Below are 25,221 nucleotides of genomic sequence, written 5' to 3'. Positions count from 1 at the left end.
AACTCACTTACCTCTCCTTCAGTATTTATAAACTTCCCCTGGCCAAAAAGCAAACTCAGCTTTAAACACTAGCCTAGGCTTGGTTTCTGCATGAAAGCAAGGCCTTGGTGGTGAAGGTGATGGTGGGGAAAGCCCCCCTCCCCATTTGTTCAGCACTGTCCCAGGAGAAACGGAAGCTTCGGAAGTTAAGTTCTGAGCTCAGGGTCCAGTGGGTAGTCCATGGTGCAGCACTGCACTTCCTCTCCAAGGCATTTGTCAAGCAGGCACGTGAAAGGCACAGTTCAAACTCATCCCTGTCTAATTTCTGAGCTGGAATGTCACCATGATGCCATCTCCCCATGTTTTCTTTTGAATTATTCTGATTTTGAGGGGACTAGGATTTGAACTCAGGGCCTCCAACTTGCTTGGCAGACACTCTACCACTTGAAACATGGCCCCTGACATTTTAGGGCATTATTAATTTATTTTTATTTATTTAATTAATTCATTGAAGTGGTACAGAGATTTGAACTCAGGGCCTCGTGCTTGCTAGGCAGGCACTCTACCACTTGAGCCACTCCTCCGGCCCTTTTTCCCATTTTCATGAAAAACATTCTCAGAGTACAGCCAACTGGAGTAAACTTGCTGTTGATCAACATTTTTCTAATACAGGAATAGAATGTTTCCAACTTATTCTTAATAGATCAGGAATTGGTTATTGCAAAATACATTTTAGATAAATTCCCCAGATTTGTTGTCACTGATGCTTGGCCTCATGCCACAATGACAACTGTGTGAGGTACTTGAGGCTCCGTGGTGCTGAAGGACTCAACAGGAGCTACAGGAAAGGTCTCCCTGGTGAGCACTTCCCCTCCAGCTCTGCCGGAGGCAGGAGGGATGGAGGGATGCCTGGTAAATTTCACAAATATTTGGATACTCCCCTTCCTCAGCAAGGTACCATCCACCCTGGAGTTCCCCAGAGCCTCTCTCCACAGTCATGGTTGTTTTCAACAAGTGGACAGGTGGGGTAGAGGGCATTCACAGTGATGAGATGATTGTAACACAAGAACAACATACCCAAGGGAAGAGGAAGGTCAGCACGAAAAGCAGAGATTCCAACAGCAGAGGCTGACCAGCTGGATCAGCCCACTCTCAGAAACAGAGTGTGACAGCTTTAGGACCATATTCCCATGAGTCTTGTCTTGATTTGATGAAGTTCAGATAGGACCCTTTCCCCATGACAACACGGGAAAATGACAAACTTTCAAACACATCATGAAAATGAACAAACATAGAAGAAGAAAGTTTTGTCTTACCTGTCCTGTGCTTTCAGTGGAGGAGCTGTTTAGTGTTACCAATCCGAGGAAAAGAAGTGTCACATGTCCCAGCATATTGAGGAAGTATTTACTCCTTTTTGGTGCCAACCACCTGCCAGAACAATTTTGCGATATTCACTGGGTTTGATGAACACCCAGTGAAGTCTTCCTCATCTCAGTGTTTACCTTCAACCCTCTCTTTTCCTTTTCCTGTATTGAATCAGAAGATGTGTGAGACCTGTCTCTGGACAGGAAAAATGGCAGATCCACGATCTTGGTCAAAGTGGTCACTTTAACAGTATATATATATCCTGGCTGAATGACAGGATTTCCTGAAGGGGCTGAGGCGGGGACCTGACCTGGGATATTTGTGTTTTGTGAAACTCCCAGGACCAGTTCCTGTCTTCTACTGCTCTGCCTCTGGGCCTGCCTGCTGTCCTGTGCCTGCTCCACACCACAGCGTGAAGCACCCCAGACCCTTTTGTCTAAATGCAAAGATCCACGCTTGCTTTCAGGCAGCATTTGTGCCAGTGCCCATCTATGGGCACAATCCCAGGCTTGGAGAGAATGTCTCAGCAGCCTGGTCCCTGCCTTGGAAGACAGTGGTGGCTTCACCCTGTGTGGTTGTCAAGTCCATGCAGAGGCTGACAGCTGGGTTTTTCAATTCATCCTTTCTTCTTTTCCAGGTCATGCCAGTACCAAGCAACTGAGCCTGCAGGTCTAATCTAGCCTTTCATGACTCAGTCTAATACCACTTCTGCCAGGAAGTCTTCCTGTCCTGCTCTTCCCAGACTTTTATACACAGTGCCATGAAATGCAGTCACTTTGATCACAATTCATCTGTCTATCTATCTTCCACGCCTAGCTGTGAATTTCTTGAGGGCAGAGGCATAGCCTTCACTTTCTTGGTGTCTCTCAAACATAGAGCAGATCCCTGTGCTTGAAAATAACAAAAACAATGAGGCTAGCCAACACTTTCTGAAAACTGCCTTGTCCAGTCACTCTTCTGAGTTAATCATCAGAATACTTGATAATGAAATAGTGAGGATTGTCCTCCCCAGTTTACAGAAGAGGAAACTGAGGCAAGGAGGTTAGGCAACTTATCCTGGTCACAAAGGTAGTGGATGGTGAAGGCAACATCCACCCTAGCTCCAGGACTGTTCACCACTGTCCTGTGCTGCTGAAAACGGTCAGAAACTTGTGAATAAAGAAATTGCAGGTGGCACTCCAGTCCCATTGGAAATCATGACAGACAAGTGTCAGACCCAGTGCTAGGCAGGAAGAACTCTGGACTCATCAACACCCAGGCACAGGAGGGGACATCTGAGGACCCTGAGTTAACTAAGAGACTCCTCAGCAGTTGCAGATACTGTTATAGTTGTGGTTAAATGATTCCTCTTTCCCATAAAGTTCCTCTCTCTCTCTCTCTCTCCTTCTCAACATTAGTCTGACCAACAATCTAAAAAATCTTTTCTAACATAAACTCTCTGGAAGTTAACTGAAAGTCTAAATGGGAAGACGGAGGATGAGGAAGTCCTTGTAATCCTTTGGTTCTGTAAGTCTAAACCTTGGCTGTGCTTTACAATGCTGTGGAACTTAAAAAAATAGTTCCTGGCTGGGTGTGGTACTTCACAGTTGTAATCTCAGCTACTTGGAAAGTGGAGATTGGGAGGATAGCGGTTCAAGGCCAGTCCAGACAAATGGTTCTCTTAACCCTATCTCAACAACAAGCCACACATGGTATAGTTCATGCCTGCAATCCCTACTACCTACTCAGAGTTGTGTAGGTAGGAAGAGTGAAGTCTGAGGTTGGTCTTGGGTAAAAAACCGTGAGAGTCTATCCAAAAAATAAATCAAGCTAAAAAACAGATGGCTTGTGACTTAAGTGGTAGAGTACCTGCCTAGAAAGTATGAGGCCCTGAGTTCAAACCCCAGGACTGCCAAAAACTAACCAAGCAATCAGCCAAAAAACCCTCCTCTGATTCTTGGGCTTATAGCCACATCAAAGCTCCAGGGAGCAGGGCTCAGAGCGAGGATTTCTCAGGCTTTCTGGATGATTTCATTTGCACTGAACTGTCGCTTGGGAGAAACTAGGAACTATTGTGTGACGCCAGTAAGATTTTTGAAGTTCATCTGTCACAGCAGCCAGGTCACCTTGATTAACACACCAGGGAAACAAGTTGGAAGTTTCTTTCTGATTTTCTCTTTCTAGGGTTGAGATGGACTAGAATCTGGGTGAAGTAATCTGATTAATCCATTTCCTAAATGGTGTTGGCCACACACAAGCTCCGGGAGATGCTGTGCAAGGTGCTGGAGGGAGGCTTTCTCTCTCTCAAGATGATTTGGGAAACCCTCTCTTTTGGCTTGACCCTCTCTTTTTGCTTGTTAATTTAGTCCAGGTCCTGCCATTCACAACAACTTAACAAAATGAAACAAAGCAGCTCAACTTTTTTCGAGGAGGTATTTCCCAAACTTTTGAGACCAAGGGATGCTTTTGTTTTTCCTGCAAATTCATGCCAGCAGGCTCCAGATCTGGTGTTCCAGCAACCTCTCAGGGAAATGCTGCCTGGTCTTTTCAGCAGGGACTGTTCTATTTTTAAATTCCCAGGAAGGAGAAGCTCGGCTGTCTATGACCTGTGCATAGATTTCAACAATTAGATGCATTAAAAAAAGACAGCTCACATGACATAGTTCAGAAATTGTCTGCATAGCTGTGTTTAATTAATTTTGCTTCTAGAAGGCTCTTTGCTGGTCGTGAACAGACTCTTCAATTTATTCAAACCCCTATCGCCTTGTTCCCTACATGTGCCTATAATCGCCAAATACAGCACTTGGAATGGGCCTGCCATATTGTGGGTGCTCAGTCAGCTCTGACCACGAACAGTGTACAACATGCAAATGTAACTGAGGACAGCTTCGTGCACGATCTCCCCCTCTTCCTGTTGTCGCTCGGAGGGGGGCCTGGATTTCCCAAGTCCTGGGTTGTCACAGTCCTGCTGATCTGCATGTCCCTCACTGGGCAGAATGTTGGTGTCCTTACTGTAATTCAGATTCTTTTCTTCGGATTGTGGTAATCTGTCTCTGTTCATTCAAAGTGATTTTGTGACATAGATTTTTAATTTTGTCTGTTTCACTAGTGGTCAGCTCCTTCCCACTTGGGGTGACATTCCTCTTTCCAGGCCTCCTGTGTTCTGTCACTTCTTCTGTGTCTTCCCTGATTAGCATTTACCTCCTTTGCCTCTATGGCCTGTCGTCAGCAGTGGCAATGTGAGAAGGTGTGACAGGAATGTCCTCAGTGCAATCTGAAGAGACTCTTCATGTTTAAAGGGGAAAAAAGGTGTGTGGGGGGCACCACTGACCACCACGGGCAACCATGGATCCTTATGGCTGTGGGATTCCAGCTGGCAATGCTTGGCTGCTAATGTGAACTGTTAGTGTTTAAGTGTTCTTGCTCTGTGACATGCTTGTTACTGAGTTTCCAGTCTTTGGTCATTTCAGATAATAAAACATTTTGTGTGTGCTTTGACTAGGATTAAAAAAAATGGGAATAATCACCACCACCACAGTTACCATCTCCATTATCACCCATCACAATTACCACCACCACCATCACCACATCACCACCTTCACTACAGCAAACTCTTGCATAGCTTTCACCATGTGCCAGGCCTTGTTCTAATCTCTAATTCATTTAACATATTTAATCTTTCAAATATGCTCGATAATCTTCATATTGATTTAATTAGTTTATATATATTTAAATGTAAATTATTGAATTTAACTTACTGAATATTCACCATAAGCCTAATGCACAAGTATTACTGTTGTTCCCATTTTGCAGGTGAGAAGCCTGAGGCAGAGTGAGGATGTGTAACTTGTCTGAGGTCACAATGCTAGTAGTGGGTGTGGACTTAAACTTAGGCAGGCAGTGTGCACCCAGAGGTGGGTACAATCTGCTTTGATCCTATATGAACTTGAACAAGGTCCTTTTAGAGCTTGTGAAATGACCCCCAGGTTAGAGTTATGCCTATCAAGTAGAGCAAGTCTAATGTCCACGTGGGGCTCAACAGTATCTTTTGCTTTGCAGGAAGAAGAAAAGAAGCCAGATGTTGTGAGGTTAGTTTTCTGGTTAAAATTTGTTTTTTCATCCCCTTGGTAGTTTTTGCTAAATTGAAGTAGAAAAATATCTCAGAAAAGCAGCTAGATACCAATCTTTCTTAAATATTTAACTAGAAAACTGAAAATTTCATAAAAAATCCCTGAAAACTTTCAGTAGGAAAAGCCCTGGGATCTTTTTGCAAATCCTCCCACCCCCACCAGACCCTTCTACAACGATGGAGGTTCCTGGTAAAAGCTCTGTTCATGGTGGAGCAAACAGAACCAACGAACAGGTCTCGAAGCCTCATTCCATGATTGCAAGTTGTATTAAAGACAGTCCCCAGTGGGAGGGGATTTTTTCCTGTTCCATCCTGAAGATTTCTTGCTGAGTGGGCATTTTTCAGTGGAATCCAGTTTCATTAAACAAATAGCTTGGTGTTAGAGTCAGCTGCACATTCTTTTTTGTCTACTCCCTGGGCAGAATTCTTGGCACCTGAAATATCTTGGCCAGAGTACAAAATATTCTTTCTTTCCTCTCCTTTACACTGGATTGTAACATTGAGACAATTGAATGTAGAAACTGTTAAAAAGGAATTTACATTTTTCTTCTTTTTAAATCTTATGTACTGATCTGCTGAGCAATATTGAATTCTTTTCTTCTTTGCCCTTCTCCCTTTTCTGCTTTGGGTAATATCTTAGATTTTTCTAGATCAAAGGATGTATGAAGCTAACCTGAGAGCAGGCTGTCATTTTCTGTCATACTTTTTGTTGTCACACTGAGACATGGCCATGGCCACAGATGCCATATAAAAATTATGGTTGAGAGAGATTCTCACTAGCATTGCATAGTTGGATCAGAACTGTAAATGTTGGGTCACTGATTCCCAGTGGCCCACTGCATAGTCTAGTGGCCTTGATTAACTTTTTAGGGGGGTTCCTACTGTGAGAATCAGATACCAGGGTTTAAGAGACTGTTAGTTGGAGTGTTTATGTGTCTAGGTAGCAGGCTCATGGCGGACTGAGGGCTTACTCTCTCTCATGCTTCCTATTCTGCAAAGAAGACTGAAGAAACCCATGACCAAATGTTCTTGCCTTTCCCTGCCCCGTGTGCCCCACTGTTCCCTCTGCATTGTGCTTTGAGACGGTAAATAAATACCTTGGCTGTCGTTAGGAACTGACAGGGCAATGGGGTTTCCTGCACACTCATCAGATCTGGCCCTTTCAGGAGTCAGCTTTCCCAAGCAGAAGATGTGTCCAAACACATGTATCCCTGTCCTCACAGCCCTTTCCTTTTCCTCTGTTAGTTTAAATCTTTCCACACAACAGACTGTCTTTTTTTGGTGTGTGTGTGATTTTTGTTTTTCCTTTTTGTAGAAACAAGTCAGCAGGTCCTGCTCTAGGCAAAATTGTAAAGTAGGCAAAGTTTCTTTTACCACCCCCTCCACTTCCCTTTCTGCATCTTCCCTCCCCCCATCCATTCAGTCATTCAATTCATCAATCTTTACTGGGTGCTCACCATTCCTATGACACATTTCTGGTTAGGATGTTATTTCATGGTGGCCAGGGATTAATTATTTAGTATTTAATGATTTAGTACCCAATTGCTCAAGAATGATTTTTGTTTCTTCTCTTTTTTTGACAACATCAGCAATTCCTGTTGATTCTACTTCAACTCATAGAATACTATCAGGGAGCTAACCATTATGTCCCCCTCCTTGGAGTAAGCCACCAGAATCTCCAGCTGGCATTATTGTAGCAGCATCCTTCTGATCTTCTTCCTCCCACTTTTGCCCTCTAGAGCCCATTCTGCAAACAACATTGGGGATCTCTGCTCATGTGGAAGACTGTGTTCGGTTAAAACTCTTCAACGTCTCAGAATCCAGCACTGACCTCTTGCTACGGCTTTGGAGCCTGCCTGGTGTGAGCTCTAGTCTTCTCTCTGGACTCATCTGGAAGAAATCTAGAATTTACTCTGCTATGCTCACGCTCCCTTCATTCTTTGTCTCCAACACCCAAATGGTAGTTCCCACCTTTCCACTTTATCGGCTGTTCCCCCTGCATGGAATGTTCCCTCTGCATGGAGTTCTCTTGCCTCTGATTTTTGCCTGATTGGCTCTTACCTGTCATTAGTTCTCATTTAATTGTCCCCTCGCAGACTAAAGGACAAAGGAGAAAAATGGAGGTGATGAGCCAGTTCAGGATACACATGGAGATGTCATAATGAAACTCTCTATATAGTTATCTTAAACAAACAAAAACGTCCTTTTTGGAAAACAGAGGACAGGAAAGTAGAACATTTTAATAGCATGAAAGTGGCATTTAGGACTTTGTACTTGGGTCCCCTCCTGACACCTTCCAAGAGAGGACTTTCTGTTACAGCAGATGGAAAATGTACCTTTAGGGTCCCCAAAGTCCCTTTCATCTAGAGTGAGGTACCCTATCTGTTTGGGTAATAAAAGAATTTGTTTTTTGTCCCCCCTTCCAAATCTTATGGAAATTAAGACAGAAGGATTGGAAAGAGAAAGAGAAGAGGCCAGGAGAAGCAAGAAGGGAGTGATGGCTTAGTGACTAAGGTGGGGGGAAAGGAAGAAAAAACTTGGGCCTGTCGTGTCATCATAAATGGCATGGATTTTGTTGTGCACTATGTCCAGGTTTTATTTAAATTACCTCAAGAATCTTCAACAATCCAACAAGGCAGGTACTATTGATATTTCTCATTTACCTACGAGGCTGCTTGGCTGCAGATTCTGAGCTCTTAACCTCTCTTCTTGATGTCTCCTTGACATCAAGAAAATTGGGATAAGAGAAAGGCACAACAAAAATGGCAAACCTAGACCATTTTAGTAGCAAGTGAGAGAAAACTCCAGTCACAGCTTAAGCCAAAAGGAAATTTATTGGTTCACAGAGAGGAAAGGTCTAGAGCTTGGCCTGGCTTCAGATACGACTTGTCAGGTCTCCAATGATGTCTCCAGTATCCAGTGCTGTGATTTGAATGCTTGCTTCCTCCAAGCCCCATGTTGAAGTTTAATTGCCATGGTGATAATCTTAAGAGGTAGGCCACTTGAGAAGTAATTAGGCTATGAGGGCTAGTTGGTACCAGTTTAAAAGGGTGAGTTTGGTCCCTTCCTGTTCTCCTGTCACTTCTCACCTTCTGCTACAGGATGCTGTAGTAAGAAAGGTCTGGATCCTTGATACTGGATTGCAAAACCTCCAGAACTGTGAGCCAGTATATTTCTGTTCATTATAACTTGTCCATTCTCAGGTGGCAATCTTATAACAGCCCCAAATTGACTAAAACCCCATGTCTTAGCTCTTCTTTTTTCTAGGTTGGTTCCATTCTCAAGATCTTACTGGCCCCTAGTATTTTAGGCACATGGTTTCCCCATACTCAATCAATGGGACAGGGAGTTCCTTTCCCCTAGAATTCCCAGTAAACCTATCTTCATGTACCATCAGCTCTGACTGAGTTAAATGTCCATCCATAGCACAGACTGACTCAAAGTTTACCAAATCAAGTTTTTCTTCTTCTGCATCAACAGCTAGACCACATTTTCCAAACTCCCTTTCTGTTAGATCTGGCATGACATCCAGCTGATAAATGTGGATACAAGTGAAATGATCCTGATGTTTTCTTTCCTTTCTGACTGACTGGAATGCAGATGAACCGCCAGGGAGATCTTGGAACCATAACCGTGTGTTTCAGAGGGCTGGATCAACCAAACAGAAAGAACCAGATTAGAAATTACCACATAAAGGAGGATTATTCACCAATTAGGAGTTCACTCATGTGAGGAATAAGTGAACTACTTTTATTAAAACCAGGGTTATTTTGATGGTTTTCTTATAAAGCAGTCTTATAAAATAGGCTAGAGAGAAATACAGGTTATTGATACAAGGGGGAAGGAGACCTTGGGCAGCCAATGACAAATTGTCAGGACCAGCTCTGGAGCCAGGAGTTTAACTCCAGATCTCTTAACCAAGGACATTCTCAGGTGTTGACCTCATCACTGAGTAGTCTTCTGGGACAGCTGGTCCCCTATGCCTTTGAGGACATGTGCCAGTCAGTCATTAATCTGGTACTGCTCTGGGCACAGGGTAATGTGCTAAGATCTATGGATGAAGCAGAGATCCAAGAAAATCTTGGGTCTGTCGCCATGTAGTGGAGGATGACTGAGCATTTGCATTTAGACTAGGAACTTTGGTAAAAGTTTTAGCTGATGGGGGATTCCAAGATGGCAGCAAGAGGTAGGAAGCAGAAAGCAAGCCTCCTATAGTGAAATCTTGGAGAGACGCTGGAGACACACTTTGCAGGCATAATCACTGAGAAAAGGCATAACTTTGACCCCTCCACACCTCCAGCTGGCACAGAGAATCTCCACTTCACGTTAAACGGGAAACCAGGAGGGCCCCAGGGCCGCCAGTGGCCGGCACCCACTGGGAAGACGCGGACCAGGTGAGCTTCGCAGTACCGCGGTTCTCCCACAGACAAGCCTCGGCCAGAGCAGCATAGACCCCTGGACAGACTGACCTCCACCCAGGGAAAAAAAGAGAAACTGAGTAATAAGCAATAAGAACAATTAAGAAACGCTGGAAAGAGGGTGGGGCGCCCTGAGCGCTGAAGATTGGGGGAAGGGAATCCTTCCCGGGACTGTAAATAAACAAGCTGGGCGGGCTGGAGAGGCTCTGGCAGGTGTGGGGCGCACGCCCAGCAACCAGGAGTGGGGAAGCTTGTGAGAGTGGCATAGGGAGAAAAACTCCACAGGAGAGGAGGGAAGACCCACTTCCCACGTGAACTGTAAATAAACATGGCGGCTGGCAGGAGCAGCAGCACTGCCCAGTAAGCAGGAGCAGGAAAGCTTGTGAAAGTGGCAGTGGGAGGAAAACTGCACAGGAGAGGGGGGAAGACCCACCTCCCACATGAACTGTAAATAAACACGCAGGCCTGACAATGCGGGGGCAGTGTCACCTTTCCCAGTGCTTGGAAAGGGGAAAGCTTGTAGCAGAGGCTTCCGCACAGGAGAACTCTGAACAAACAAAGCTTGTGGGACCAGGTGAGTGCTAAGCTCACCCCAGAGATCTGCATAAATAATGCTGCCAGCTACAGCAGGCTGAGAGCAGCAGGCAGGCAAGCCACAGTTGCAGATACCACTCTCAGAACGGTCTCGACTCTTTTTTTTTTCTTTTTCTCCCTACCTTTGATGAGAGAACAACTGAATTACACCTGCAAGCCGAAAAACTTACTGAAACTGTATTGCATTTGAACTTGGGACACTTGGTGGGGCTTTTGTGTGTGTGTGTGTGTGTGTGTGTAGTTTTGTTCTACTTTATGCATCCTCTTTGATGAGACAACTACAGAACAACATCGGAGGCACCAACTCCAGGACTGGAGATTGAGATGGACACCCAAATTATTAAGACTGAAACTGCATTGCATATAAACTTGGAAGTTTTTTTGTTTTGTTTTGTTTTTTAATTTTCTATTTTCCATTTTATTTTAATTCATTTTTATATATAGATATTTCTTTCATTTACTTATTTTTTATTTTTTTATCTTTGATTTTCAATCCTCTCTCTGTCTCTCTAATGTCTGTTCAGCTTACTGTCGATTAGTACACTAACACTCCCTGTTTATACCTTTGAAACTCTCTTGTCTGATACCTTGTTCTGCTTTCTCCCTCTTGTCTGTATATTTGTTTTCTCCTTTTCTTTAAATTCTTGTTTTCCATCTCAGCTCACCCTTCCATTCTAAATACTACCATTGTTATTATTACAACCTAGAAAATACTTACTTGCACACAGTACAGGTACAGTAACAACACCAAGGACAATGACGGGAAGACAAAAAAACAGGGAAACCAGTTTCCCCACTGCAAAAAATTAGTACAGGAACCAGAGGGGAATGAAGGGAACAGAAACTCAGATCCAGACTCCAACAAAATGAAGATAAACTATGCCAAAGGACCCAATGAAGCCCACAAGAATAATTTAAAAGAAGACATACTACAAGTACTCAATGAGAATTTTATAGAGATGATAATGGATAGGGTCAACCAAAATGTACAGGAGACACTCAAGAAATTCCAAGACAACAAAAGTAGAGAATTTGAAAAAGCAAAAGAAGAAATAAAGGAAACCATAGAAGCACTGTATAAACACCAAAGTGAAAGAGAGAACACAATGAATAAATGGATAAATGAACTCAGGACAAAAATAGACAACATTAAAGAGGAAAAATGCCAGGATATGGAAAACCTCAGGAAAAAAGAATGAAACAGAGCTGCAAAACAAAACGGAAGGCCAATCCAGCAGAATAGAACAAACAGAAGACAGAATCTCAGAACTTGAAGATGAAATGGTAATTAAAGGAAAAACCAAAGAACTATTAATTAAACAACTCAAGACCTGTGAAAAGAAAATGCAAGAACTCACTGACTCCATCAAAAGACCAAACTTGAGAATCATGGGCATCGAAGAAGGAGAAGAGGTGCAAGCGAAGGGAATGTGTAATCTATTCAACAAAATAATAATGGAAAATTTCCCAAATCTAGAGAAAGATATTCCCATACAGATGCAAGAGGCCTCCAGGACATCAAACAGACCAGATCAAAATAGAACTACCCCACGACATATCATCATTCAAACAACAAATTCAGAAACTAAGGAAAGAATATTGAAGGCTGTAAGAGAGAAAAAACAAGTAACATACAAAGATAAACCCATCAAAATCACAGCAGACTTCTCAACAGAAACATTAAAAGCAAGAAGAGCGTGGGGTGAGATCTTCCGGGCACTGAATGAAAATAACTTCAACCCCAGGATACTCTACCCAGCAAAGCTATCATTCAAAATAGATGGAGCAATAAAAGTCTTCCATGATAAGCAGAAACTAAAACAATATGTGACCACAAAGCCACCACTACAAAAGATTCTGCAAGGGATTCTGCACACAGAAAGTGACACCCAACTTAACCATGAAAAGGCAGGCAGCACCAAACCACAGGAAAAGAAAAAGCAAGACAGTAGAGAGTAACATCAAGTTAGGTACACACAATCAAACCTTCAAACAACTAAGACAACTAAATGGCAGGAATCACCACATACCTATCAGTACTAACGCTTAATGTTAACGGACTTAATTCACCCATCAAAAGACACCGTTTGACAAAATGGATTAAAAAAGAAGATCCAACAATTTGTTGCTTACAGGAGACTCATCTCACCGACAGAAATAAGCATATGCTTAGGATGAAAGGCTGGAAGATTTACCAAGCCAATGGCCCCCGAAAACAGGCAGGAGTAGCAATACTTATCTCTGACAAAGTAGACTTCAAACCCACATTGATCAAACGAGATAAAGAAGGACATTCCATACTAATAAAAGGGGAAATAGACCAAAAGGAAATAATAATCATCAATCTGTACGCACCCAATGTCAACGCACCCAATTTCATCAAACATACCCTGAAAGACCTAAAAGCATATATAAACGCCAACACAGTGGTTGTGGGAGACTTTAACACTCCATTATCATCAATAGATAGGTCATCCAAACAAAAACTCAATAAAGAAATCCAAGATCTAAAATATGCAATAGATCAAATGGACCTAGTAGATGTCCACAGAACATTTCATCCAACCTCTACACAATATACATTCTTCTCAGCAGCCCCTGGAACCTTCTCCAAAATAGATCATATACTAGGGCACAAAGCAAGCCTCAGCAAATATAAGAAAATAGAAATAATACCGTGCATACTATCTGACCACAATGCAGTAAAAGTAGAACTCAACAACAAAAGTAAAGATAAAAAACATGCAAATAGCTGGAAACTAAATAACTCATTATTTAATGAAGAGTGGATCATTGATGAAATAAAAGAGGAAATTAAAAAGTTCCTGGAAGTCAATGAAAATGAAAACACAATCTACCGGAACCTATGGGACACAGCTAAGGCAGTCTTGAGAGGAAAGTTTATAGCCATTAGTGCATACATTAAAAAGATTGAAAGATCCCAAGTCAATGACCTAATGATACATCTCAAACTCCTAGAAAAACAAGAACAAGCAAATCCCAAAACAAATAGGAGAGAAATAATAAAAATAAGAGCTGAAATCAACGAAATAGAAACCAAAAAAAAAACCACACAAAGAATTAATGAAACAAAAAGTTGGTTCTTTGAAAAAAATAAACAAGATCGACAGACCCCTGGCAAACCTGACTAAAATGAGGAGAGAAAAAACCCAAATTAGTAGAATTAGGAATTCAAAAGGGGAGATAACAACAAACACCATGGAAGTCCAGGAAATCATCAGAGACTACTTTGAGAACCTATATTCAAATGAATTTGAGAATCTAAAAGAAATGGACAGATTTCTAGATACATATGATCATCCAAAACTGAACCAAGAGGCAATTAATCACCTGAATAGACCTATAACACAAAATGAAATTGAAGCAGCAATCAAGAGTCTCCCCAAAAAGAAAAGTCCAGGACCTGGTGGATTCTCTGCTGAATTCTATCAGACCTTTAAAGAAGAACTGATATCAACCCTCCTTAAACTGTTTCACGAAATAGAAAGGGAAAGAAAACTGCTAAACACATTTTATGAAGACAGTATTACACTTATCCCAAAACCAGGCAAAGACACCTCCAAAAAGGAGAACTATAGGCCAATCTCCTAAATGAACATTGACGCAAAAATCCTCAACAAAATAATGGCAAACCGAATTCAACAACACATCAAAAAGATTATTCACCACGACCAAGTAGACTTCATCCCAGGGATGCAGGGGTGGTTCAACATACGAAAATCAATAGATGTAATAAATCATATTAACAGAAGCAAAGACAAAAACCACTTGATCATCTCAATAGATGCAGAAAAAGCCTTTGATAAGATCCAACACCATTTCATGATAAAAGCTCTAAGAAAACTAGGAATAGAAGGAAAGCACCTCAACATTATAAAAGCTATATACAACAAACCTACAGCCAGCATTATACTTAACGGAGAAAAACTGAAACCATTCCCTCTAAAATCAGGAACCAGACAAGGATGCCCACTATCTCCACTCCTATTCAACATAGTCCTGGAATTCCTAGCCAGAGCAATTAGGCAAGAAGAAGGAATAAAAGGAATACAAATAGGTAAAGAAACTGTCAAAATATCCCTATTTGCAGATGACATGATCCTATACCTTAAAGACCCAAAAAACTCTACTCAGAAGCTCCTAGACACCATCAATAGCTATAGCAAGGTAGGATATAAAATCAACATAGAAAAATCATTAGCATTTCTATACACTAACAATGAGCAAACTGAAAAAGAATGTATGAAAACAATTCCATTTACAATAGCCTCAAAAAAAATCAAATACCTAGGTGTAAACCTAACAAAAGATGTGAAAGACCTCTACAAGGAAAACTATAAACTTCTGAAGAAAGAGATTGAGGAAGACTATAGAAAGTGGAGAGATCTCCCATGCTCATGGATTGGTAGAATCAACATAGTAAAAATGTCGATACTCCCAAAAGTAATCCACATGTTTAATGCAATTCCCATCAAAATTCCAATGACATTCATTAAAGAGATTGAAAAATCTACCATTAAATTTATATGGAAACACAAGAGGCCACGAATAGCCAAGGCAATACTCAGTCAAAAGAGCAATGCAGGAGGTATCACAATACCTGACTTCAAACTATATTACAAAGCAATAACAATAAAAACAGCATGGTACTGGCACAAAAACAGACATGAAGACCAGTGGAACAGAATAGAGGACCCAGATATGAAGCCACACAACTATAACCAACTTATCTTTGACAACGGAGCTAAAAATATATGATGGAGAAATAGCAGCCTCTTCAACAAAAACTGTTGGGAAAACTGGTTAGCAGTCTGCAAAAAACTGAAACTAGATCCATGTGTATCACCCTATACCAAGATTAACTCAAAATGGATCAAGGATCTTAATATCAGACCCCAAACTCTTAAGTTGATACAGGAAAGAGTAGGAAATACTCTGGAGTTAGTAGGTATAGGTAAGAACTTTCTCAATGAAACCCCAGCAGCACAGCAACTAAGAGATAGCATAGATAAATGGGACCTCATAAAGCTAAAAAGCTTCTGTTCATCAAAAGAAATGGTCTCTAAACTGAAGAGAACACCCACAGAGTGGGAGAAAATATTTGCCAGCTGCACATCAAATAAAGGACTGATAACCAGAATATATAGGGAACTTGAAAAACTAAATTCTCCCAAAACTAATGAACCAATAAAGAAATGGGCAAGTGAACTAAACAGAACTTTCTCAAAAGAAGAAATTCAAATGGCCAAAAAACACATGAAAAAATGCTCACCATCTCTAGCAATAAAGGAAATGCAAATTAAAACCACACTAAGACTCCACCTCACCCCTGTTAGAATAGCCATCATTAGCAACACCACCAACAACAGGTGTTGGTGAGGATGCGGGGAAAAAGGAACCCTCTTACACTGTTGGTGGGAATGTAGACTAGTACAACCACTCTGGAAAAAAAATTTGCAGGCTACTTAAAAAGTTAAACATTGATCTACCATTTGATCCAGCAATACCACTCTTGGGGATATACCCAAAAGACTGTGACACAGGTTACTCCAGAGGCACCTGCACACCCATGTTTATTGCGGCACTATTCACAATAGTCAAGTTATGGAAACAGCCAAGATGCCCCACTACTGACGAATGGATTAAGAAAATGTGGTATCTATACACAATGGAATTCTATGCAGCCATGAAGAAGAACGAAATGTTATCATTCGCTGGTAAATGGATGGAATTGGAGAACATCATTCTGAGTGAGGTTAGCCTGGCCCAGAAGACCAAAAATCGTATGTTCTCCCTCATATGTGGACATTAGATCAAGGGCAAACACAACAAGGGGATTGGACTATGAGCACATGATAAAAGCGAGAGCACACAAGGGAGGGGTGAGGATAGGTAAGACACCTAAAAAATTAGCTAGCATTTGTTGCCCTCAACACAGAGAAACTAAAGCAGATACCTTAAAAGTAACTGAGGCCAATAGGAAAAGGGGACCAGGTACTAGAGAAAAGGTTAAATCAAAAAGAATCAATCTAGAAGGTAACACACATGCACAGGAAATCAATGTGAGTCAACCTCCTGTATAGCTATCCTATCTCAACTAGCAAAAACCCTTGTTCCTTCCTATTATTGCTTATACTCTCTCTTCAACAAAATTAGAAATAAGGGCAAAATAGTTTCTGCTGGGTATTGGGGGGTGGAGTGGGTGGTAAGGGAGGGGGTGGGGGCAGGGGGGAGAAATGAACCAAGTCTTGTATGCACATATGAATAATAAAAGAAAAAAAAAAGAAAACAAAACAAAAACTAATGACCTCTGACAAGAGCCCAAACATGAGCCACTTACCAGGTAATAACAGAAGCAAGAAAGAACTGGAAGGGAAAGTTGCCTGCCTCTAAAGGCATTTTCCTATGTACATATCATTGTAAAGAATAAAATTCTATATTATCTTAAAAAAAAAAGTTTTAGCTGACAATTATGTTCAAATTCAGTAATATATCTCAACCTGAACCCTACCCAAAACTTCAGCTTCTATCTAGTTTTTGTTCTCAAAATGACTGTGCTCACTGATTGAGCTCTCTGAATGTAGGGGATCTCCATTTCTTAATACATGGTGAGTTCAGCAGGTTGGGAAGCCATATGCATTATTTTCCCTTGCTACATTACAGACAAATGCACACTTTTAGAGTCTGACTATGGTCTCTCCATATTGTCTCAACATAAAATCCAGGGTATTTTCTGCAATTACCAACTTCCTCTCCCTGTATCCTGGTTGAATAGAACATGGAACACTTGGAGCCGACTGGCAGGAGCCCAGTCCCGTTGTGTCTGATTTCCAAGTGTTATTTATGGCCTATTCATCCCCAACAATGGCTTAAACAATTTCCTACTACAATAACAGAGCTGACAAATCAATATGAAGTGGTCATGACTTCATGAAGACCTGGTTGGTCAGAACCAACAATAAATCAGCTGTTTCCTGCCTGTTCTTTTATTCATTTTGTTCCAACAATATTTGCTGATGACCTACTATGTGCCATCTGCTATTTTAGGCTTGTGCCATTCTCTTTAGACTCAAGGTCAGAAAACTTCCTCTGGAAAGGGACAGAGAGCAAACACTTTGGGCTTTATAGGTTATAAATCTCTATGGCAACTACTCGACTTTGTGGTAATTTGAAAACTGCCTTAGACAATATGTAAACAAATGACTGGCTTGTGTTTCAATAAAACTTTTTTTTTTTTGCAAAAACAGAGGGCAGGATTTTCCATGTGGTTGTTAATTTGTCCACTCCTACTTTAGCAGAATTTGAACTATATTCCATCTCCATCTTTTGTAAGATTTCATCTTCCTTTGCCTCCTAAAATTTCAAAGCAGAGAGACCCATTCCTTAATTAACGAGTTGAGTTAATTGAATTTGGTTCCAAAGCTTCTCTAGTTTATTTCTTGTTTCATAATAACAATGTTATCAACAATGACAATAAAAAAGCTGAAATTATGTGTCATTTATTATGTACTAATCACTAATCACTTTTCAAGTAGAAACTCATTTTTCTCAAAACCCTGATACAAAGGAGAGTCAGGTAATAGTGGGATGAAACATTTTTTGGCTACTGCTTTCCAATATCACATAGATCTTGGTAAGATTAATAATACCTAATGTTTGTTGAGCCACACATCATCCACACATCCTTTTGGATCTTATTTATTTTATTTTTTGCCAGTACTGAGGTTTGAGCTCAGGGCCTTGCACTTGGTAGGGCAGGTGTCAGCCCCTACTTGTTCTGAGAGCCCTTCCAGGAAGTTACTATTTTAATTCACACTTTACACTGAGAAAATTGGAGCTCAAAGTGGTCCAGTAACTTATCCCAGCTACCAAGAGTGAAGTTGAGACTTGTTTGTGTCCCCAAAGTGGATGCTCTTATTTATCTTGCTTGGCCTAGGGGAGAGGTAATAAAATCTATCCGACAGCAATGTCCCTTTTACTATGATTGTATCTTATTTTTAAATAAAGCAATTTTTTTTTCTTTAATGGCCCAAGCTTCTCAGATGACAAAACACAAGATGTTTGTGCCTGGAGCTTTGGCACTAGGATGACTGTCACAAATGCAGTGCCCAAGAAGCTTCATTAAATCAACAGTACAATGGGACGTGTTCAGACATAAGTACAGTTGCTCTGCAGAGGAATGTCACCTGCAGAGTGCAGCGCCTGCCTTTATCAGGCTGCGCTGGCATGACTCTGGGCAGAGGGCACACACTGCCGTTTCTCCCTGAAATGCAGCTCTGTGGAGGAAAGCTGACAACCACCTACTTACCTGGGTCTTCCCCTCAGATTAGGTCTTGAAAGTTCCTCTTTTCCTATCTTTTTGTTGGCTGGCTCAAAAGAGTCACTCAGCTGGTACAATTGCTGTCAATAAAAGAAAGTGTTTTTGAACAGGTGCAGGCTGGGCTCCCCTGAGAGGGACACTGCACACATGGACCAGGGCTTTCTATAACATGGGTGTCAAGTATGAATCTCTCAGATTTTCAAATAGATAGTAGTGGGTTACACACATGTTTTAAGGAAACATGGCTTCTGTGTAAGCAAGCCTTTTGAGGATGCATTGTCTGTTTCTGAGTGTTACATACCAGGGGAGGGGTTCGTTTCTCAACTCAGCCCCAGGAGACTTTTAGATGTTCTAGTAAAGGTTATCAGAGATATAGTGGAAATTACAAGGGTTAGGTTTCAGAAAAATCTGGATTTAATGCTCAATCCTGTCTCAAAGAATGATGTAGCCTTTTAGCTATTTGGGTCCTCGCACCTTTATTTGTTAAATGATGGTGTTGATGGCAGTGAGTTTTAGATTCCCTTCTGGTTCTAAACTTTTAAGACTGGGTGTAAATGCCCTTCGCAATGAAGAAAGAGGAGGTATACCCTCTTATCACTTCCAAGATCTGTAGATTGACAATGACTCTAGTGTTGGGATTGAAATGGGAGTGTAACTCAGAGCTCAATCCCAGGGCTGTTTGTCATGGACCAGCTTATTTTCTGTTTGTGGCCTGGTATGTATTCTCCTTCCTTCTATTAAGAGCAAAATCATTTTCTCTGGATAGGGTAGTGAATTTGAATTTCAGATGAACAATTTTTTAGTACATCTTGTGGCTCCCCCTTGTGGACGGATAAGGGACAAAATAGGTGGAACACTCTGGACACTTGCTGTATCTTATTTCCTTTTGCATTCACAACTGCCCTCAGAATAGGAGATCTCATTCTAGCTGTGAGGATGGGGAAGTTGAGGTGCAGGGATGTGAAGTAGCTTGTCCAAAGGCAGGATGGGCTGTATGTGAATAAGCTAAGGAGCTGACTGACGACTTCTTGAACCAAAACCTGTATGCTTCCTACCAATGTTGATTAATAGAGAGAGGCCAGGGATGATGGGGGAAGCCAGGAAAGATGCTCTTTAAGGCAGGCAATCACCTTGATGGGGGCAAGGTGACGTCAGATGTACTGAAGAAAGACTTCTACAGCCTTATCCTCTGCAGGGCCCATGTTTTCCTGTCTGTGGTTCTTATAGAAAGGACAAACAGAAGTCTCAGAGACGAAAATGGTAGAATAAGGCACCTATCTAATAGGGGTAAGAAATCTTGAGAAATGCAAGAAGATGTGCTTTCCTGTACTTATTTGTTAAGCAAGTTATTCATGAAACCAAAACCTGGATCTACTTCTTTTTTTTTTTTTAATAAGACAGTACTTTATTGAAACTGTTTTAACTGTGTAGTTGATTTTTAGTCTTTTTTAAAAAAATTGTTGTAGTGGGGGTATATTGTGACATTTAGAAAAGTTCTTATATTATGTCATAGTTGAATTCACCCCCACCATCATTCTCTTTTATTCCTCCTTCCCCATTCTGGAGTAGTTTCAACAGATTTTATATCCTCTCCTTCCACTGCTACCAACTCCCAGATGGGAACTGTTTTACCTTCCTGTTCTCCGTTTTTCAATAAAGGATATTTTTAAGATAGCTATACAGGGAGTTTCATTGTGACATTTCCATGTATATATGTATTATAACCTGATTTAATTCATTCCCTCTATTTTTCTCCTTTCTACCTTTGTTCCTTCTTATGGTGATTTCAACAGGTTTAAAAATTCTATATTCATTCTTGTATAGGAAATACATCAACCATATTCTCCTTCTGGGGTAACTTTTTGTTGTTTTTGGTAGTACTGGGGCTTGAACTCAGGGCCTCCAGCTTGCTAGGCAGGGGCTCTACCACTTAACCCACTCTGTCGGCCCCCTTCATTTACCTTTTGAACTTCCTTCCTGTACCTTCCCTCTCTTGTATGTGACCTCCCCTTAGTGTGACCTATTGCTTGTATTTGTATTGGGCCTATATTCTATATATGAGAGAAAATATGCCACCTTTGGCCTTCTGAACCTGACTACCTTCACTTAAGGTGATGTTCTCCAGTTCCATTCCATCCATTTTCTTGGTGAAGAAGCCAGGTTACCTGACTCTTGCTATCACGAAGCTGATGTTTGGGATCTATCAACTATCCACCATCTTGGTCTCTTTCTGGACTACTTCTTATGTGGAGCTGTCTGGAAGCGTGTTATGAGGTGGAGGTTGCAAGGAGACACCATAATTTTGCTCCTGTTCTTTATCTCTCCTTTGTCTATAGGTGTGGTGACAACTGAGAATGGTACCAGAGAACAGGAACAGACCATGATAGACACTCCTGGACCTCAACCAGAAGCAGATTGACCTTGATGCAGGATCCTAGAGATGCATGTGTAGGCAATATGCTGCTTTGTTGTACACGGTATCTGTGAAGATTTACTTGGTTAAGGGACCCGGAGAGATGATGTGGTTCCAGACATACATCACACATACTGGAACACATACTTTGTATGTGGGCAGCCAGGGACTGAGTGCGCACTCTAGAAGAGACTATTAAAATAAACTATGGACCAAGCAGATCCGCATCCCTTGATTATGAAGGTCAGGAAGGCTCCCATTTTGACAGAGTCTTGGTGGCATCACAGAAGGGAAAGATTGAATTGTTGATGAGGGAGAGAATGACTCATAGTGACCCCCAATTCCTATTTTGCATGGCTTGTGGGAATCATCACAGCAGCTAACATTTATCAAGATGGTGCCATATTTGTACCTTACTGGTATTATCTTGCTGAATCCTTGGTGATTCTATGAGGCACACACTTTTACTCCCATTTTAAAGATGAGAAAATTGAGTCACAGACTGGACAACTCAGGTCTGCAGAGTTATCTCCTACTCAAACCCTGAGCTCATTTTGTACTTCCTTGGATAGGCCTTCCCTAACTAGGCCACAGTGTTTTGTTTAGGCTCTCACTGCACTCTGTATGTAGCACTTCTCAAAGTGTCAGTTTTGAAATTATTTCTTTAAAGTCTTAATAAACTTTATCCTTGATACACATAGGACAATTTCTATTTGTGAACACTATGTACCTCTCACATCTGGCATAGAACAAGGATAAAGGTGTTAAGTATATATTTTTGGAATGGGTGAATAAAAATCCTGAAGCAATTGGAGCTGATTGTAGTCTCTAGGATAGAAATGAATAGAGTAGAGGGCTATCAATGAAATGGTGGGTGATATGGACGATTAACTGGGGTTAGACAATTGGGGAAGCCCTTCTGAACACATCTGAAAGATGAGGAGGAATTGGTCCACACAGAGCCTGAGTGGAGTACGCCAGCAGCAAGAACAAGTACCAAGGCCCGGAGGCTGGGAGAGACTGGGTTCATTCTATGAACAGAGAGGACATAGGCGTCATGGTGATAGGGACAGTGATTTAAAGAGGAAGCTGAAGAAGTTTCTGTGGCTAAGTAGAGCTGGGATTTCATCCTATGTGCAATGGGAAGTTAGGCTTTCATGAAGGGAGTGACACTGATTTGTGCTTTTAAATGACTTCTTTAGTTGTTACGAGAACAGTAGATTGGAACAGCCAAGAGTTGAAACCATTAAATGCAGTGGCCCATGCCTGTAATCCTAGCTACTTGGGACGCTGAGATCAGGAGAATCATGGTTCAAGGTCAGGCCAGGCAAAAAGTTTGCAAGAGCAATAAAAACTGGGCGTGGTGACACGTGCCTATCATCCCAGCTATGTAGGAAGTACAAATCTTGGTCTGGAATCTTGGTACAGGCTGGCCCGGACATGAAGTGAGACCCAATATCTAAAATAACCAAAGCAAAAAGAGCCAGCAGAGTGGCTCAAGTGGTAGTGTACCTGACTAGCAAGCTCCAGGCCCTGAGTTCATATCCCAGTACGACCAAAAAAAAAAAGAAAATGGAAGCAGGGATGGACCAATCAGGAAACTTCTGTGACAGTGTAGCAATGATCAGTCTAGCAAGAGATGGCTATGGGACAGGGTAGGGGGTGGTGGTAAATAGAGAGCAGAGGGCTGATCTTTTCAAAGATGGAGGGAGAAGGCGGAGTGAAGAAAAAAAAGAGTTCTGTAGGTCTTGGATTGAGTGTAGCAGATGTTGAAGTTAAGCAAGCCAATTTAACATTTTAGATAATTTTCTAATATTACAGTAAAATTGGCAGGCAGTCTAGAATGAATTCTCAAAGAATAAGAAGGCTTCATGTTAGATTTTTTTGTTCTGATCTGCTCCCAGCTCAGGGCTTTCACAGTCTGTTTTATGTTGGGCAGTTCAAGAAGCAGACCCTGACACAGGGAGATGATTTTCTTAGGATCCTGAGGCAGGCTGGAATAAGGGAAAGTTTGGGACTGGGACTCTTCCCTGACACACCTTAAGAGCTCCATTGTAATTATGATAAGTTAGAAAGAATGGGATCTTCCTCCTTCATGGATGGGTGGGAAGAATTCACATAGGTGTATATGGGAGTCTGCCCAGCTTCTCCCTGGGGCTCAACTGTCAAGGGAGCCAGGTAATGATATGCTCAGCTCCTCCCCCTGGTCAAAGGTCACTGGAGCAAGGCACACCCTCACCTGGCTTGGGAACTGCCCATGCACCTCCCCACTCATTGATTATTGGATGGGAATCACCTTGTTCTCCCCTTACCATAGGTTATTGTAGGTTTTAAAGGCACCTGAAGAGCAGAAAGGCTCTCTTGGCTTCTGGCTTCCCTCTGGGCCTATCACGCTTCCCTTGGTATTTTTCTTCCCTAACTTTTAATAAACTCCCCTTGAGGGTGACTTCTGAGGGCTGTTATTCCCCAGGACTTCACCTGGTCATGTGTCCCTGCAGAGCAGGCCACAGGACACCTCCAGGCAAAGAGGTGCAGATGTTGGCAGGTGGGTTGAGCAATTTGCACTGCAGTGGTAAATCCCATGTGGAGGCCTGGACTGTGTCTGCTACACAGTGGAAATAACATAAGCAGTGACTCAAATGCTCTATAAACAGAAAATACCGTGGCTTTCTTTCAAATGATTAGATCACTGCACTGCGAACACAGATGCTTTATCATTATTTTTGAGCTCCTTTTGAGTGAAGGCAATTTTTTGACCTATTTTCTGTAGTTTTTAATCTTGTGTCCTCCACTGTGCTCAGACTCTCTTCTGATTATTTTCTTTTTTTCCTTGCATGGCACGTGGCTTCTTGGAATTGAATATTGTTTCATTTGCTCTTGGATACCGCACTAGTTCCCTAAATCTGTTTTGATTACCGTAAACTTGGTGACTAAAAAGAACACAAATTTATTCAGATTGGGTGTAATGGGTCATGTCTATAATCCCAGCTACTTGGCACCCAGAAATTGGGAGGATTATGGTTTGAAGCCAGCCTGGGGGAGCTGGTAGAGTAGCTCAAGTGGTACAGTGCCTGCCTAGCAAGTGTGAGATCCTAAGTTCAAACCCCAGTACCACCAAAAACAAAAACAAAAACAAAAACATGAAGCCAGCCTAGGTAAAAAGTTTGACCTCATCTCAACAAATAAATCAGGCATAGTGGTTCATGTGTGTAATCCCAGCTACAGTGGGATTGTATAGGTTGGAGGATTGCTGTCCAGGCCAGTCTAGGCAAAAGTATAAAATCTTATCTGAAAAATAACTAAAGCAAAAAGGGCTGGGTAGTGGCTCAAATGGTAGAATGCTTGCCTAGCAAGCACAAGGCCCTGAGTTCAAGCCCTAGAACCACCAAACAAACACCACCACATATTTATTCTCTCATAGTTCTGGAGGCCAGAATTCAGAGCTCAAGGTGTTGGTGGGGCAATACTACCCGCAAATGCTCTGGAGGAGACTCACTCTTGCCTCTTCCAGCTGTTCCTTGTTTGTGTCTACACAGTGCTAAACTCTGTGTCCATCTTCACATGGGCTCTGTATCCCCTGTCTTTCCTCTGTGTGTCTCTCATGAGGATACTTGCCATTAACAGTCCACTGGATAATCAAAGATGGTCCCATCTCTAGGTCTTTAACTTAATTCCATCTGTGAAGATCCCTTGTCCAAAAAAGGTCACATGCACCCAGGTTCTAGACATTTGGACACAGACATGTGTCCATGTGTCTTTTGGAGGGGAAGACCTGTCAGTAATTTAAACCTTCTGACATGGACATGGGTCACAGTTCTCATCTTAGCATAGAGAATGCATAAATCCTGGGGCTGGTTTTTATGACCTCTCCACAGCCAGGTTAATTCTGTGAGGCTGCACTCTCTCTCTCTCTCTCTCACTCAGTTCTGCAGAACTGAGTATCAGTTGGCACTTTGCAAACAGAAGAAGCTGCCTCTGAGAACGTATCACTCAAGAGCTTCCC

At 41.8% G+C, this 25,221-nt stretch overlaps 1 protein-coding gene and 1 long non-coding RNA gene across 2 annotated transcripts in view; one reads left to right on the top strand and one right to left on the bottom strand.

The window, feature by feature from the left end:
• The window catches only part of Stab2 (stabilin 2), a 164,865-nt gene extending 163,282 nt beyond the window's left edge, over nucleotides 1-1,583 (bottom strand). Inside the window, exon 1 of the mRNA XM_074084259.1 lies at nucleotides 1,296-1,583. Coding sequence (XP_073940360.1) covers nucleotides 1,296-1,370 — 75 coding nt within the window. The 5' untranslated portion in view covers nucleotides 1,371-1,583. The remainder of the gene's footprint in view (nucleotides 1-1,295) is intronic.
• Nucleotides 1-9,106, top strand: part of LOC141425826 (uncharacterized) — a 42,245-nt gene extending 33,139 nt beyond the window's left edge. The window contains exons 2-3 of the long non-coding RNA XR_012450972.1: nucleotides 5,383-5,411; nucleotides 7,192-9,106. This is a non-coding gene — a long non-coding RNA (uncharacterized lncRNA). The remainder of the gene's footprint in view (nucleotides 1-5,382; nucleotides 5,412-7,191) is intronic.
• Nucleotides 9,107-25,221: the final 16,115 nt, after the last annotated feature.

This window comes from Castor canadensis, chromosome 8 (assembly GCF_047511655.1).
Source record: "Castor canadensis chromosome 8, mCasCan1.hap1v2, whole genome shotgun sequence".
Classification (NCBI taxonomy): Eukaryota; Metazoa; Chordata; class Mammalia; order Rodentia; family Castoridae; genus Castor; species Castor canadensis.
Note: the sequence above shows the minus strand (reverse complement) of the source record. Positions and strands in the feature narration are given on the sequence as shown.